This window comes from Mandrillus leucophaeus, unplaced genomic scaffold (assembly GCF_000951045.1).
Source record: "Mandrillus leucophaeus isolate KB7577 unplaced genomic scaffold, Mleu.le_1.0 Scaffold772, whole genome shotgun sequence".
In the NCBI taxonomy this organism is placed as follows: Eukaryota; Metazoa; Chordata; class Mammalia; order Primates; family Cercopithecidae; genus Mandrillus; species Mandrillus leucophaeus.
Window position 1 is genome coordinate 37,045 of NW_012108386.1, and position 12,485 is coordinate 49,529.

Sequence of the window (12,485 nt, forward strand, 5' to 3'; positions counted from 1 at the left end):
CTATGAGTGAGAACATGCGGTGTTTGGTTTTCTGTTCTTGCGATAGTTTGCTGAGAATGATGGTTTCCAGCTGCATCCATGTTCCTACAAATGTCCTTTTGTTTCCTTTCCATTTTGTTCAGCATCGTAGAATATGATGATATATGCTTTCCATACTGAGAAAGCATGATTTCTATAGACACTTGCCACATAATAGGGTTGACAAAAATGACATCATGCAGCACTACAGACCATCCTGCTCTATGAGGTGGGTCCAGATAGACTTTCTATGAATGAAAAGGGACAATCTTAAGAGTTCGTACTTTATAAAACTTTCGTGCCTTGCAATTGAAGGTAAGACTAGGCAGTGAATACTACAGGTAGATAAATATGTTCCTCACTGATTATCTTCCTTTGAGATATGAGTTTGAAAAGAGTCTATATTATTATGACATGGCTTGCCTATAACTAGATTCTCTGTCATGAGAAATGCCCAGAGAGTCACAGTGTTTGCTTTACATGAAGTGTGAAAGAAGTTTTTTCTTCCACTGGAGAGAGTGACAACTGTTGGCACATTCTAATAGCTTGAGTGAGTTGATAGTTCTGTTCATATATATTTTTCACATCAGATAGTACTCCCTGGCACCTTGCCACCACCTCTTCAGTGTTGCTTCTTAAGCTTCTCTCTGAATAAGTGGTATGCTTCTGAGTGAGTGGATAAGCTCATAAGGGAATGATCTTTCCACTGGTTCTTTTCCATAGGAGTGAAACGGCAGGCAAATTTGAGCCTTGTCTGTGGCATACGTAGGGCAGAGAAAATAGCCAGAACTAAGTAAACTTAACCAGCATTTTCCCCAGAAGAGTATTAGCAATAGTGAGTACAGTGATCTCCCTTGAGATCTTCTCCACTGGCAACTGAAAAGTCTTTGCAAGAATCTTTGTCCCTGGTCTGTTTCCTATGTTTTGCCATAAAACATAGTACAGTGCTCATGGACCTAGCTTCCTTGTGATAGGATGTTTTATTCTAAACTGAACAGTTTTAAGTGAAGAACTGGAGAAGCTTTGTTGTGTCACAACAAAATAAGTCCACTTGTCTTCCCTTTTCCACAGGGGATACATTTCAAAACCCCCAGCAAATGCCTGAAACTGTGGATAGTACCAAGCCCTATATACACAATGTCTTTTCCTATACATACATGTCTATATGAAGCTTGATTTATAAATTAGGCACAGTATGAACTTAACAATAGATAATAAAATAGAACAATCATAACAATATACTGTAAAAAGTTTTGCGAATATAGTTCCTTAAAATATTTTCTTGCACTGTACTCACCCTTATTCTGTTGATGATATGTGGTGATACAGTGCTTCTGTAATGAGATGGCATAGGCATCATGATGTAGTGTTAGGCTACTATTGACCTTCAGGAGAAGGATTATCTGCTTTGGGTGATCCTGGATTATTGAGTCTTGATGATACCGGTGGTTGGTTGTCAGGAGAAGACCATGCCAATGACTAATGGGTAGATAGCATATACAATGTAGATACACTAGACAAAATGATGATTCATGCCCTGGCTGGGATGAATTGAGATGGCTGATGATTTTACGCCACTTAGAACAGCATGCAACTTAAAACTTACTATTTCCAAACTTTTCATTTAATATTTATGGATCATGAATGACCGTGGGTAACTAAAACCACAGAAAGCAAAACCACAGATGTGATACCATGAAATACATATTTGGTCTTCAACTCTGTTAAAATAAAAACTTTGGCTGAATTAAATTCAAAGGAAGTTAATTGAGCAATGAACAATTAGTGAACTGGGCAACCCCCAGAATCATGGCAGATTCACAGAGACTCCAGCACAGTCACATGGTAGGAGAAGATTTATAGGCAAAAAAAGAGGAAATGATGTCCAGAAATCGGAAGTGAGGTACAGAACAGCTGGATTGGTTACAGGTGGGTGTTTGTCTTGTTTGAACACAGTTCGAACACTCAGCAGTGTATGAATGGTTGAGGTATGGCTGCTGGGGTTGGCCAAGACTCAGTTATTGTTACAGGCACATACTCCTGTTAGGTTTTTAATATTGTCTACTTATTAAGCTAGGTTCCAGTTCATCCACATGGACACAAATACAGAAGTAAGGAGTCCTTCTCAGGTCATATTTAGTTGGCTTTAACAATTCCATTTCATGGCATACAACTCCTAAAATCTAGAATCTCCAAAGTGATGTCTTTGTATGCTAATGATTGATCGATGGCTAAGCAGCTTCAGGATGGGGGCTGGTCACCTGAAAGATTTTTTTTGTTGTTGCTGTTGAATCTTTTACTGATCTGGATTTTCCATTCTTGCTATGGCTGCCTCTTGTAACACAATTAGGAGAAGGAAGGTGGGGGAAAATAAAGTAGGGAAAGAAACATACAGTGGTTTGGGTGGAACACATTTTTACAAGAATTGAGTCAGATATACTCCAGAAATGATGAAGAGAAAGTCGGTCTGAATCATAGAAAAAGGGCAGAACCTCAAAGAACCAGTCCCTCAACCCTACTCACTCATTTTTTTATCCTGAGCATGTACAACTAACAACTACAAAATCAGAAGTAGAATTGCTGAGCAGAGTGTGTATATGTGTGTTTGGAGAAGATGGGGAAGAAAAGGTAGGGAAAACCAAAGTAGAAGATACTATGCTTGTGTAAGACTTTCTGTATAAGCCCAAGTACAAAGTACAAATATAGTTTGAAAATTGAAGATATTAAAGTGATTGGAAGACAGAGAAGAAAAACAAAGACAGTAAGTAGAAATTTAAGGCAGAATAACAAACATGATGCTCCGTCACACCCCCTATCCACCCACTACCATGCTTCAATCACCCAAATGGTAAGGAACCACCAAAAACTTCAACCGCCCTACCCATTTTCCAGCCTCTAACATCTGTTTATCATTGACCCCGTTTTACATTTTCCTGGCACTGGCTGTTAAATTTAATGCCCTTGCCAAACCTTTCCCCATCCCAGTGACAAAGTGTTCTCTCATGATCACTTGTCCCTCACTCCAAGGACAAAGTAGAGAACAGCTGGTTTAAATGGAGGAAAGGTACAAGGACTTCCCAGGGCCCCTCTAGTAAAAAGGGAAAAGCAATCATTACTTAACGCCAAATACTATTTGGGACCCTGAATGAAGACTGTTAAAACAGCAGGTCCCCACCTTAACTAAGGTCTTCCTATCCAATTGACACCAGCCAGTTACCATTTCCCCTCTTCGACCCATAGCTTTCACTGGCTGGCCAGCAACTCAAAGTGACAGACCAGATAGGTCTCTTATTCCAGAGTTCCCAAAAACTATCAAAACAGCAGGCCTACTAAAGCCTGGCCTATATGGATTTTAAAAGCAGCACGTTTTCTCATTAAATTATACATTTTTGCCAGGTTTTCAACCATCTCTCTCTCTTTTTTTTTAATCTCTATTCTTCATTCACCCCAAGCCTATAACTTCAGGTCATCATCCCTCAGCTGTCACCAACACTGCTCTTCTGTGGCCCTCACTGAATCATAATTTGCTGAACTGTACCATGAAGTTTATAATCAGTCCTTAATGGGATTTTGGTGCCTATAACCCAAAAGCACTCTACATGCATCACTTCTTTTCTTTTTCTCCTTCCTTCTCTGAGGCATCTCTGTGATATTTAAATCTCTGGCTAAGTTCTATCTGATTCCCTGAAAACTTTTCCAATGATGAGATGTAGGAAAACTGTTTCCCTCCTGGGAAAGGTCAGATTGCCGGGAGAGGGAGGATGTAAATGCCTGAGACCTGAGGGAAAAGGAGGAAGTTGGTTCCTTTCCAACATCCGTTTTCTTGGTTTCTCTAGATTTCAAGGAGACTCAAAGATAAAATGAGTATTTTAGTTAAGTTTCAGAAAAAAAGGGTACATGACTTCGATGAGAAAGTATAAAATTAAGAGGCTTTTCTGGAAATCCAAGAAAAAGAAATAACCATTAATATGTTCAATGATAATTTTCTGAATCTTCTTCTTGTGTCAAAAGTTATATATTTTCTCCTCAAAAGCAGCTGCTCCAAGAACTAACTAGCCCTCTTTATCTCCCTCTAGCTGGGACAGACTGATTCCCCTCCACCCCGACCTCTCTTCTTTCAGTAACACTGCGTAGGTGTTAATGGCCTGGGCTCTCACCAGTGAACAGAATTGTCCTTTAAGCCAGCAACCCACAGGCAGTGGCACCCAAAGCCTCGCCCCCAGTCCACAGGGCACAAGCCACAGAGCTGGCATTGTTTCCAGTGTCTCCAGAAGAAGGAGCCAAAAGCTGATCCTCAGTACAATCAAAGCCCAATATGGAGACAGAATAACTGCTTCTAGGCGGAGAGTAGGCAAGCTGAGGGCAAAAAAAGGGGAGTTTTGCAGCCACCCCATCTTTAGAAACAAGGGGAAAACTAGACCCTTTTCCACTGTTATGGTCTACAAGGTACTCTACTGCTCCAAGGGGATCTGAAAGTACAAAAGGATCTAAACAAATAAGGAGAACTTTTCCCAGGCTGGAGATAAGAATGACAAACAGAAAGATGGGTGAATGTAATAATGTGTAGGAAGATGATGCTGGGAACCTCCATTCTTCACGTGGCTGCCAGCCCCATAGAGGACAACACAGTAAGAACAAGGACAACCACTCCAGACTGGTATAGCTGGGGAATCTTCAGGCCTTTTCCTAGGTCCCACATCAAATGTCAGATCCCATTCTAGGTATGATACACGAGAGGGAAGACGAGTGCAAACTTAGCTGTGTGGATCAGTGCTGGCCCCAGACACAGGGACTTCAGGAGTTCCAAATAAGACTCAAAGTTCCCAGGGAGTAACAGGGCTGACATGCCAAAAAGAACCCTGCACTCAAAGCAATACCAGTGCCGCTGTGGCAGATGGACATCGCCATGGGAAGAGACCAACTGTAGATAGTGATGTGGGGAGATACAGGACGGTTTGAAACCATAATGTTCTTATTCCAGAACCACTCCATCCCTTCTTTGGCCGTGGTTCCCAAAGGAATAGCATTTCTGATACAGAGCTGAGGGCTAAAGTGGGCTCGGAGGCAATGACGACCAACATGTCTCAGCAAGAGTGCAGCCATCTTGGGTTTCGGTCTGGACGGAAGTCTGGTCACCAGAAAGATGAAGGCATAATTAGAGGATTGGAACTTCTAGCCTCCTAGGAGGCGAGAGGAGCTGAAGATTAAGCTCTTCACCAATGACCAGTGATTTAGTCAGCCATTCCTGTGTAATGAAGCGTCCATAAAAACCCAAGAGGATAGGGTTCAGGGAGCTTCCAGATACCTGAATACATGGAGGCTTCTGGAGGGTGGTGCTCCCTTGGAGGGTATGAAACTCTCCACCCCTTCCCAAAACCCAGCCCTGTGCAACTCTTTATCTGTATTTTTGGTAATGTTCTTTGTAATAGCCAGGAAACACAAGGTTTGGGTTTGTTTTTTTGTTTTTTTGTTTTTGTTTTTTTTGTTTTTTTTTTTTGCTTCCCTAAGCTCTGTGAGCTGCTCAAGCAAATTAATGAAACCCAAGGAGGAGTCATGGGAACCATAACTTGAAGTTAGGCATTCTGGAGGCCCAGAATTGTGACTGGTGAGGGGAGGGGCAGCCTTGGGGACTGCACCCTCAACTTGTGAGGAATTGATTTAGAGGACCCCCAGCTGGTGTCTGCTGCAGGATTGATTGATTGCTTGTTGGTGCAGAAAAGTCTTCCCCTCATTTGGTCACAGAAGTCTTCTGTGTTTATTATTGTTGTTGTACTTTGAGAGCAGAGAAAAATACATTGTGGTCATTTTTTTTTTCACACATAAGATGGGTAAGGGGGTTACAGTGCATGTTGTTCTAACTGCTCTTAGTCCATTAGTCCAGAAATCATGCTATGTTTGACACTGTTAGCTTATGATACAAATTTTGTTAATGATACCAGTGAGACTGATAGGGTTCATTTAGGATTATAATTGTACACAGCAGTTCCTTTTAAGGACCACATTTTGATAATTCCCATTCTTCCTTGCATTTTATAGATGCAAAGGAGGGGCAGTAAGAGTTCTTAATGCATTGATTTCCTACCAATAGTATAATTAGCATTCTAGGATAATATCTAGGTATGGCCCCAAGGGAATACTTTGTAATAAAGCATCAGTCTTATGCCTTTTTAAAACACAAAGTCTAAAGCATGCAGAAAAGCGTGCATGGTTTTTAAAAATAAAGGTAGAGTTTTGCTCTGTTGCCCAGCCTGTTCTTGAACTTCAGGGCTCCTCAAGCGATCCTTCAGCCTTAGCCTACCAGGCCCTTTTATGCTTTCAGTATTCTATGTGTTTCTATTGTTGATTTAAAAGGTATTTTACTTTTTTCTTTGACAGTGGATGGGAGTTCTGAAGACTCTGTAATCAGGTAGGATTTACAGATTTTAAATATTTATCTGTTAACCAAGGGAATACAGGGAAAAGAAACGAATATCTGCTGATTGTTGCACCCTGCTGTGCACTCAAAATAGCACATCATATTATGTGCCTAACTCATCCCATATAGTCATCACAACAGCTTTGCAAAGTGTCTGTGCAATTACAACCTACTTTTTACTAATCAGGCAACTGTGGTTTAGAGAGGTTGATTCATTGGCTCCGATCCTATAATTAACAATTAGCTGACTCATAGAACAAGAGTAGAGACCTGATAGAGACCTGTGCAGCACTGGGATCAAGGTACAGGTCCAAATCAGATTAATTCAAAAAGTCACATTTAGTTATATATTAACTCTGATTTATACTTTTCCTTAGAAGTCAGATTAGTCCAGTAATTTGTCCTATATATTTTTGGTAGTTTCAGTGCTAACCAGCAACTTGTTTTTACCATCAAAGATTTTAGGGCAGATCTCATTTAGCTAGGCCACAGAACCATAAGTTTTACATAAGCAAGACCAGGCAAGTTTTAGAAACTTACTGTAAGAATTATTTTATTTTAAGTGAAAGATATGTACATATCCATGTTATGTTACATATCCATATTTACATATCTGTGTCATGTTAATTATATTTATCGTTTATTTAGAATCTATGTCTAGGTGATTTCTCTACTTAGACTTCCAAGTTGAGTTTTCCCATTAGTTTACTCTGCCTAGTTCCATGAAGCTTTTTTCCCTGGAGACTTTTTTCTTCTTCCACTAGTTTCTATAATCTTCTCTTGAGGTTTTTTTTTTTATTTTTGAGACGGAGTCTCTCTCTGTCCCTCAGGCTGGAGTGCAGTGGCGTGATCTTGGCTCACTGCAAACTCCGCCTCCCAGGTTCACGCCATTCTCCTGCCTCAGCCTCCTGAGGTAGCTGGGACTACAGGCGCCCGCCACCGCGCCCGGCTAATTTTTTGTATTTTTAGTAGAGACGGGGTTTCACCGTGTTATCCAGGATGGTCTCGATCTCCTGACCTTGTGATCCGCCCGCCTCGGCCTCCCAAAGTGCTGGGATTACAGGCGTGAGCCACCGCGCCCGGCCTTCTCTTGAGTTTTTAACTTCTTCACTTTTCTTGGGGTGTCTTTCGTTCTATTATTTTTCCCATTTCTGCCAGCTAACTGTTCCTTTTTTTTTCTGCAGACAGAATCAAAAGCACATAGAATTTCAGAATTTTAAGGAATCTTAGTGGCTAATCAAAATACCCTCTAGTACTTAAAACTATATTTAACATTCTAGTCAAGTGGTTATTCAGATGGAGAACCTGAAACTTAAGGAGGTTAAAGTGACTCATTTGGATATAGGAAGTGGCAGAAATGAGATTTGAACTCCTTTGAAAGCCCAGTCCTCTCCCTTCTCCATCATCCTGTCAGTGTGCATTTTAATAATAGAACGGGAAGGTGGGAGTAGTGAACACAGTGGAAGAGGAAAAGAATGGAATCAACTGATGAGCCAGTGGAAGAGGATAGGAATGAAAGGAGTAGGGGAAGGCCTAGTTTGAGGAGAACCCTGAGTTAGGTAGGAATGAGGATTTTAGAAAAGAGGTCAGAATATTGGGGTTTATGACAAGTTTGATAGATTTTAGAAAGAAAAGGCACAGGATGTTGGGAGTTATCTAGAAAGGCGTATTAAAATAAGAGGTTCAAGGGAATCGCAAACGAGTGGGTGCTTTTTTGGTTGTTTAATTGGAGCAGCTGACAAACTTCAGAGTTTCTATTGAATGATGGTAAGAGAATTTGAGTCACTGGGAGGAGTCTGTACAGCAGATAGGCTTGTGGTATCATCTACCTTCATTGCAACTTACAGAGGAGTGGCTCAGAGCCCCTCAAGTACTAGGGGACTAGAGTTTGCTGAACTTGACAGATCTATGGCCCAGGGCAAGGTGTCCCATCACCTCTATTTCTTTTTCCAATCTACTGACTTTTTCCCATGTCCATGCAGACTAGGGTAGAGGTAGGATTGGCTGTCAAATCAGTCATGGAGCTTCAGCTGAGTAACTGAATCTGTCATCTGCTGGGGACACATGACAGACTCCATTTAGCTTGTTTTCCAGAAGCAAGGAAATAGCTCCTACTCTTGGTTATTCGACCCTATCATTTTAGGAATTTGTATTTCCATTGGCTGAAGATTTACAGGTTGGAGACTGCCATAGAACCTTGCCTAAGAGGAATCTAAAAGGAAGGAAGATATTTAGATAGCACTTAATAATATTTGGGGACACAGAGCTGTACAACTACCAGGACTGTATTTTTTCAGCAGTCTCTCTCCTTAGGTATCTGGGTGCCTATAAAGGTTGTTAAGGGCTTGCTAGTTTATGTGAACCTGAATAGGACGGACCTATTCAGGGACAGGACCTATACTAGGATTTTATAATTTTTAGTGTTTCAATATTTCTGGGAAGAATATTTTTAATAACAACATAGACATTTGTCCTCTGACTTTCATATATTTAGCTTTCAAGTATTTCAAATGTTTCAAAGGAATCCTTGTAGTGTTTTAGGGTAAAGGTAAGCACTGAGGTCTTTTTTTTTTTTTTTCTTTTTGAGATGGAGTCTCGCTCTGTCGCCCAGGCTGGAGTGCTGTGGCGTGATCTCGGCTCACTGCAAGCTCCGCCTCCCGGGTTCACGCCATTCTCCTGCCTCAGCCTCTGGAGTAGTTGGGACTACAGTCCCCGGCCACCATGCCCGGCTATTTGTGTGTGTGTGTGTGTTTTTAGATCCCCTGACCTCGTGATCCACCCGTCTCGGCCTCCTAAAGTGCTGGGATTACAGGCATGAGCCACCACACCCAGCCTGCACTAAGGCCTTCTTAAGTGATTTCCATGCTGAAGAACCCAGGCTGCCATTTTTGAGTGATGCAGATTAGTCTTTGAACCAGGGGTAAATGAAGGAGAGGAGACACTATTTTTCTACCTTGTTTTAAGTTATCAGGTTTGTTCCAGTTTAGGTATTAAAAATTACGTCAGCAATTAATTGGATTTTCAGCTCAGGCTTTAGGACATACAATTTGTGAAGACAAATTATTCTCCGACTATGCCAGTGTATTGGCTGCCATGATTTGTTATGCAACTACGTGTGGGTCTTTATTGACTATTTCATAGATTGGGAATTGTGGAGCTAGAAATAAGTAACTAAAATCTACAACAGAGGCCAAATTTTAATGTTCTTAAGCAATATTAATATAGAGATAGCTGGCCTCTCACCAGATTTGTTTCCCTTTCTGTTTTTTTGGAGGTCACATGCAGGTATGGACCTGTAAATTACTTTTTTAAAGAAATGAACATCCTCATTTTTGTTGTATATATTTGCTCTAAAGGCTTTCCGGCAAACAGGTGACCGATGATTTACAGCCTACATCAGATAAGGAAGACCGTGATTGTGTTATCAAGGTAAAGTGCTCACATGTGAAATTAATTTTCTCAGTATGAATCTAGTTTTTTATATAATTTACTCTTAAAATTTAGCAGTGGTCAACCTGTCATTGTTTTATGTTTGTAATGGAAAGTTGGTCAGAGAAAAGCATTTTAAAGAAATATGAACAATTGAATTTGTAAAAATTGTACTTTGGTAAATAATACATTATTAAATACTAAGAGGGTGTGTGGGTGAGAAAAGGAATGTGCTGGAAAATGATTACATTGTGACAGAAAAATTATATTTGGCTAAGCTTTCTCACAATACAGGAAATTTGAAATGCTGTCAGGGTTTGTTTGGATAAGTATTGTTTCTGTGACTTTTAAATTCATAGTAACATGACTTTTATAATACTTATGCCTAAATAAATTCTTATAGTAATCACGGACTCTCCCTGGTGCCTTTTAGTTCCAAAAGTGTACAGCAGATAGTTTCTTTCTTTTTTTTTTTTTGACAATTAATATTTTGGTATCATATACTTCTTTTTTTTTTTTTTTGAGACAGAGTCTCGCTCTGTCGCCCAGGCTGGAGTGCAGTGGCCGGATCTCAGCTCACTGCAAGCTCCGCCTTCCGGTTTATGCCATTCTCCTACCTCAGCCTCCCGAGTAGCTGGGACTACAGGTGCCCGCCACCTTGCCTGGCTGGTTTTTGTATTTTTTAGTAGAGACGGGGTTTCACGGTGTTAGATCTCCTGACCTTGTGATCTGCCCGTCTCGGCCTCCCAAAGTGCTGAGATTACAGGCTTGAGCCACCGTGCCCGGCCCGGTATTATATACTTCTTAGGATAGTACTCTTTCCCTGTTTCTAGCCTTGGTTCTGTAATTAGACTAATATTAGAAACTGTGAAAATTTAGTTGAGTATTGTGGTACTTGCCTGCAATCCCAGCTACTTGGGAGGTTTAGGTGGGAGGATTTTTTGAGCCAAGGAATTCAAGACCAGACTGGCCAACATGGCAACACTGTTTCTCGCATATAAAAAAAAAAAATTGTGGAAATTTAGAAATGTAAATTTTCTTTCTCAAAATGTATGTTATAAAGGGATTCCATTGTATTTTTTAAGTCGTTTAGGGTTAAGAACATACTTAAAACTCTTCAAATTGAAGAATTTGGACTAATGGACTAGAACATGCTTTGACCAAAATAACAACCAGTTCTAGAAGCAGAGACTCAATAACCATAGGGTAAGTCTTTAATTTCAGAATTTTTTTGCATCATACTTGTTACAGATTTACACTCAAAATATTTGTATCACATTTTAAAACTCCAAATTTAAGAAGCCTCTGTATTTAGTTATTTAAATAATCACTTTAAAGCCCCTGCATTAGTATACGCTACTGGAGGTTAGGAAGCACACCTGTTTATATCCTGGAGTAGCTAGAGTAAAGTCTTGCCTGTAAGAAGCATTTTAGTATTTTGGAATGTGAATACATGAACAGACAAAAGGATTTCTATATAATGAAATGTTACAATTAACCTGAGATACATACCTAATGAAATCTACGGCATTTCTAAAGTATGGCTTAAATGTATAGTCCCTTTTAATGTTTAGGGTGTATAAATTCAGATGAGTTATATTGGGAATATATGTCATAAATAAGAAAGAAATATGCCATCAAATAGGAAAGAGGGTTACAGTGTATTTTGCAGTATCTCCCGACCAGAAGCTTAGGTTTGGATTTTAGATTTAAAAGTTTTTAACTTTTTTAACCCCAACCCATGTTCTACTAAATATATCTTTTCAAGTCATAGATTACACTTTAGAATTATGATTACTAATTATTTCTCCAGGTGGAAAGTTTATGGAACATTTCTTTTTCCCTTTCTCTTTCCCCGTCTATAGTAATAATGGTCCATCTTTCAGGTAGTTGTAGATGACCATGTTTAAATAATTGAATGTATTGTTTCATGGTATAAAATTAAGCTCTTAGAGAAATATTTACAGCAAACTAATTGTAGAGTATTATTAGGGATATATTATGAACAAAAGTCTCTGTTACATATCTGTATTTCCCCATGTACCTTAGCATACTTGATGATTTTCCTTTGGGTCCTGCTTGACAATGATTGATGTATAGAAAAACTTTTAAATCATCAACTGGGATAATCATAGCTTCTTTTTTTTAGACTAGATCCTTTCTTCAACTTTTATTTATTTATTTATTTATTTATTTATTTATTTATAGCCAGAGTTTTGCTCTGTCACCCAGGGCTGGAGTGCAGTGGCGCAATCTTGGCTCACTGCAAGCTCCACCTCCCGGGTTCACGCCATTCTCCTGCCTCAGCCTCCCAAGTAGCTGGGACTATAGGCGCCCAACACCGCGCCCAGCTAATTTTTTGTATTTTTAGTAGAGACAGTTGTAGAACTAGTGAATTACACTGTTTTGATTTTGTTTGTTTTCATATATCTCTTCCCCTACTCAAATATTAAGGAAGAGTCTGTCTTCTGTATATGTTTTCAGCTTCTCCCAGGATATTGCCTATGATTCAGTAGACACAGTGAATGTGTGTTGTCTTACTGGTTGACTGAGTGAGTGAGTGGGTGAATAAATACAATGTTTTCCGAAGCTTTTTGGTTTGTTTTTCTTTCTTTCTTTCTTT

General features: G+C 39.8%; 1 protein-coding gene and 1 pseudogene across 2 annotated transcripts; one reads left to right on the top strand and one right to left on the bottom strand.

Annotated features, from left to right (window-relative positions):
• Positions 1 to 4,464: 4,464 nt before the first annotated feature.
• Positions 4,465 to 5,121, bottom strand: LOC105529588 (succinate dehydrogenase cytochrome b560 subunit, mitochondrial-like). Of its 2 annotated transcripts, XM_011966767.1 has the most exons (3): positions 5,045 to 5,121; positions 4,880 to 4,939; positions 4,465 to 4,719 (listed from the first exon to the last, which is right to left on the bottom strand). In XM_011966767.1, exons 1-3 carry the CDS (start codon positions 5,119 to 5,121, stop codon positions 4,506 to 4,508), a joined length of 351 nt encoding a protein of 116 aa, XP_011822157.1. In that variant the 3' UTR covers positions 4,465 to 4,505. The 2 variants fall into 2 exon arrangements, with proteins under 2 accessions (XP_011822157.1, XP_011822156.1); XM_011966766.1 differs by having other exon boundaries at positions 4,880 to 5,121.
• Positions 5,122 to 9,712: 4,591 nt separating this feature from the next.
• The window catches only part of LOC105529600, a 24,831-nt pseudogene continuing 22,058 nt past the window's right edge, over positions 9,713 to 12,485 (top strand).

Bases quoted from the DNA above. Each gene is read 5' to 3' on its own strand.
- LOC105529588 (XM_011966766.1), bottom strand. From the start codon at position 5,121: ATGGCTGCACTCTTGCTGAGACATGTTGGTCGTCATTGCCTCCGAGCC. The intron at 4,720-4,879 runs AGGGTTCTTTTT...GGATCTGACATT, and splicing joins ACTGGTATTGCTTTGAGTGC to TGATGTGGGACCTAGGAAAA.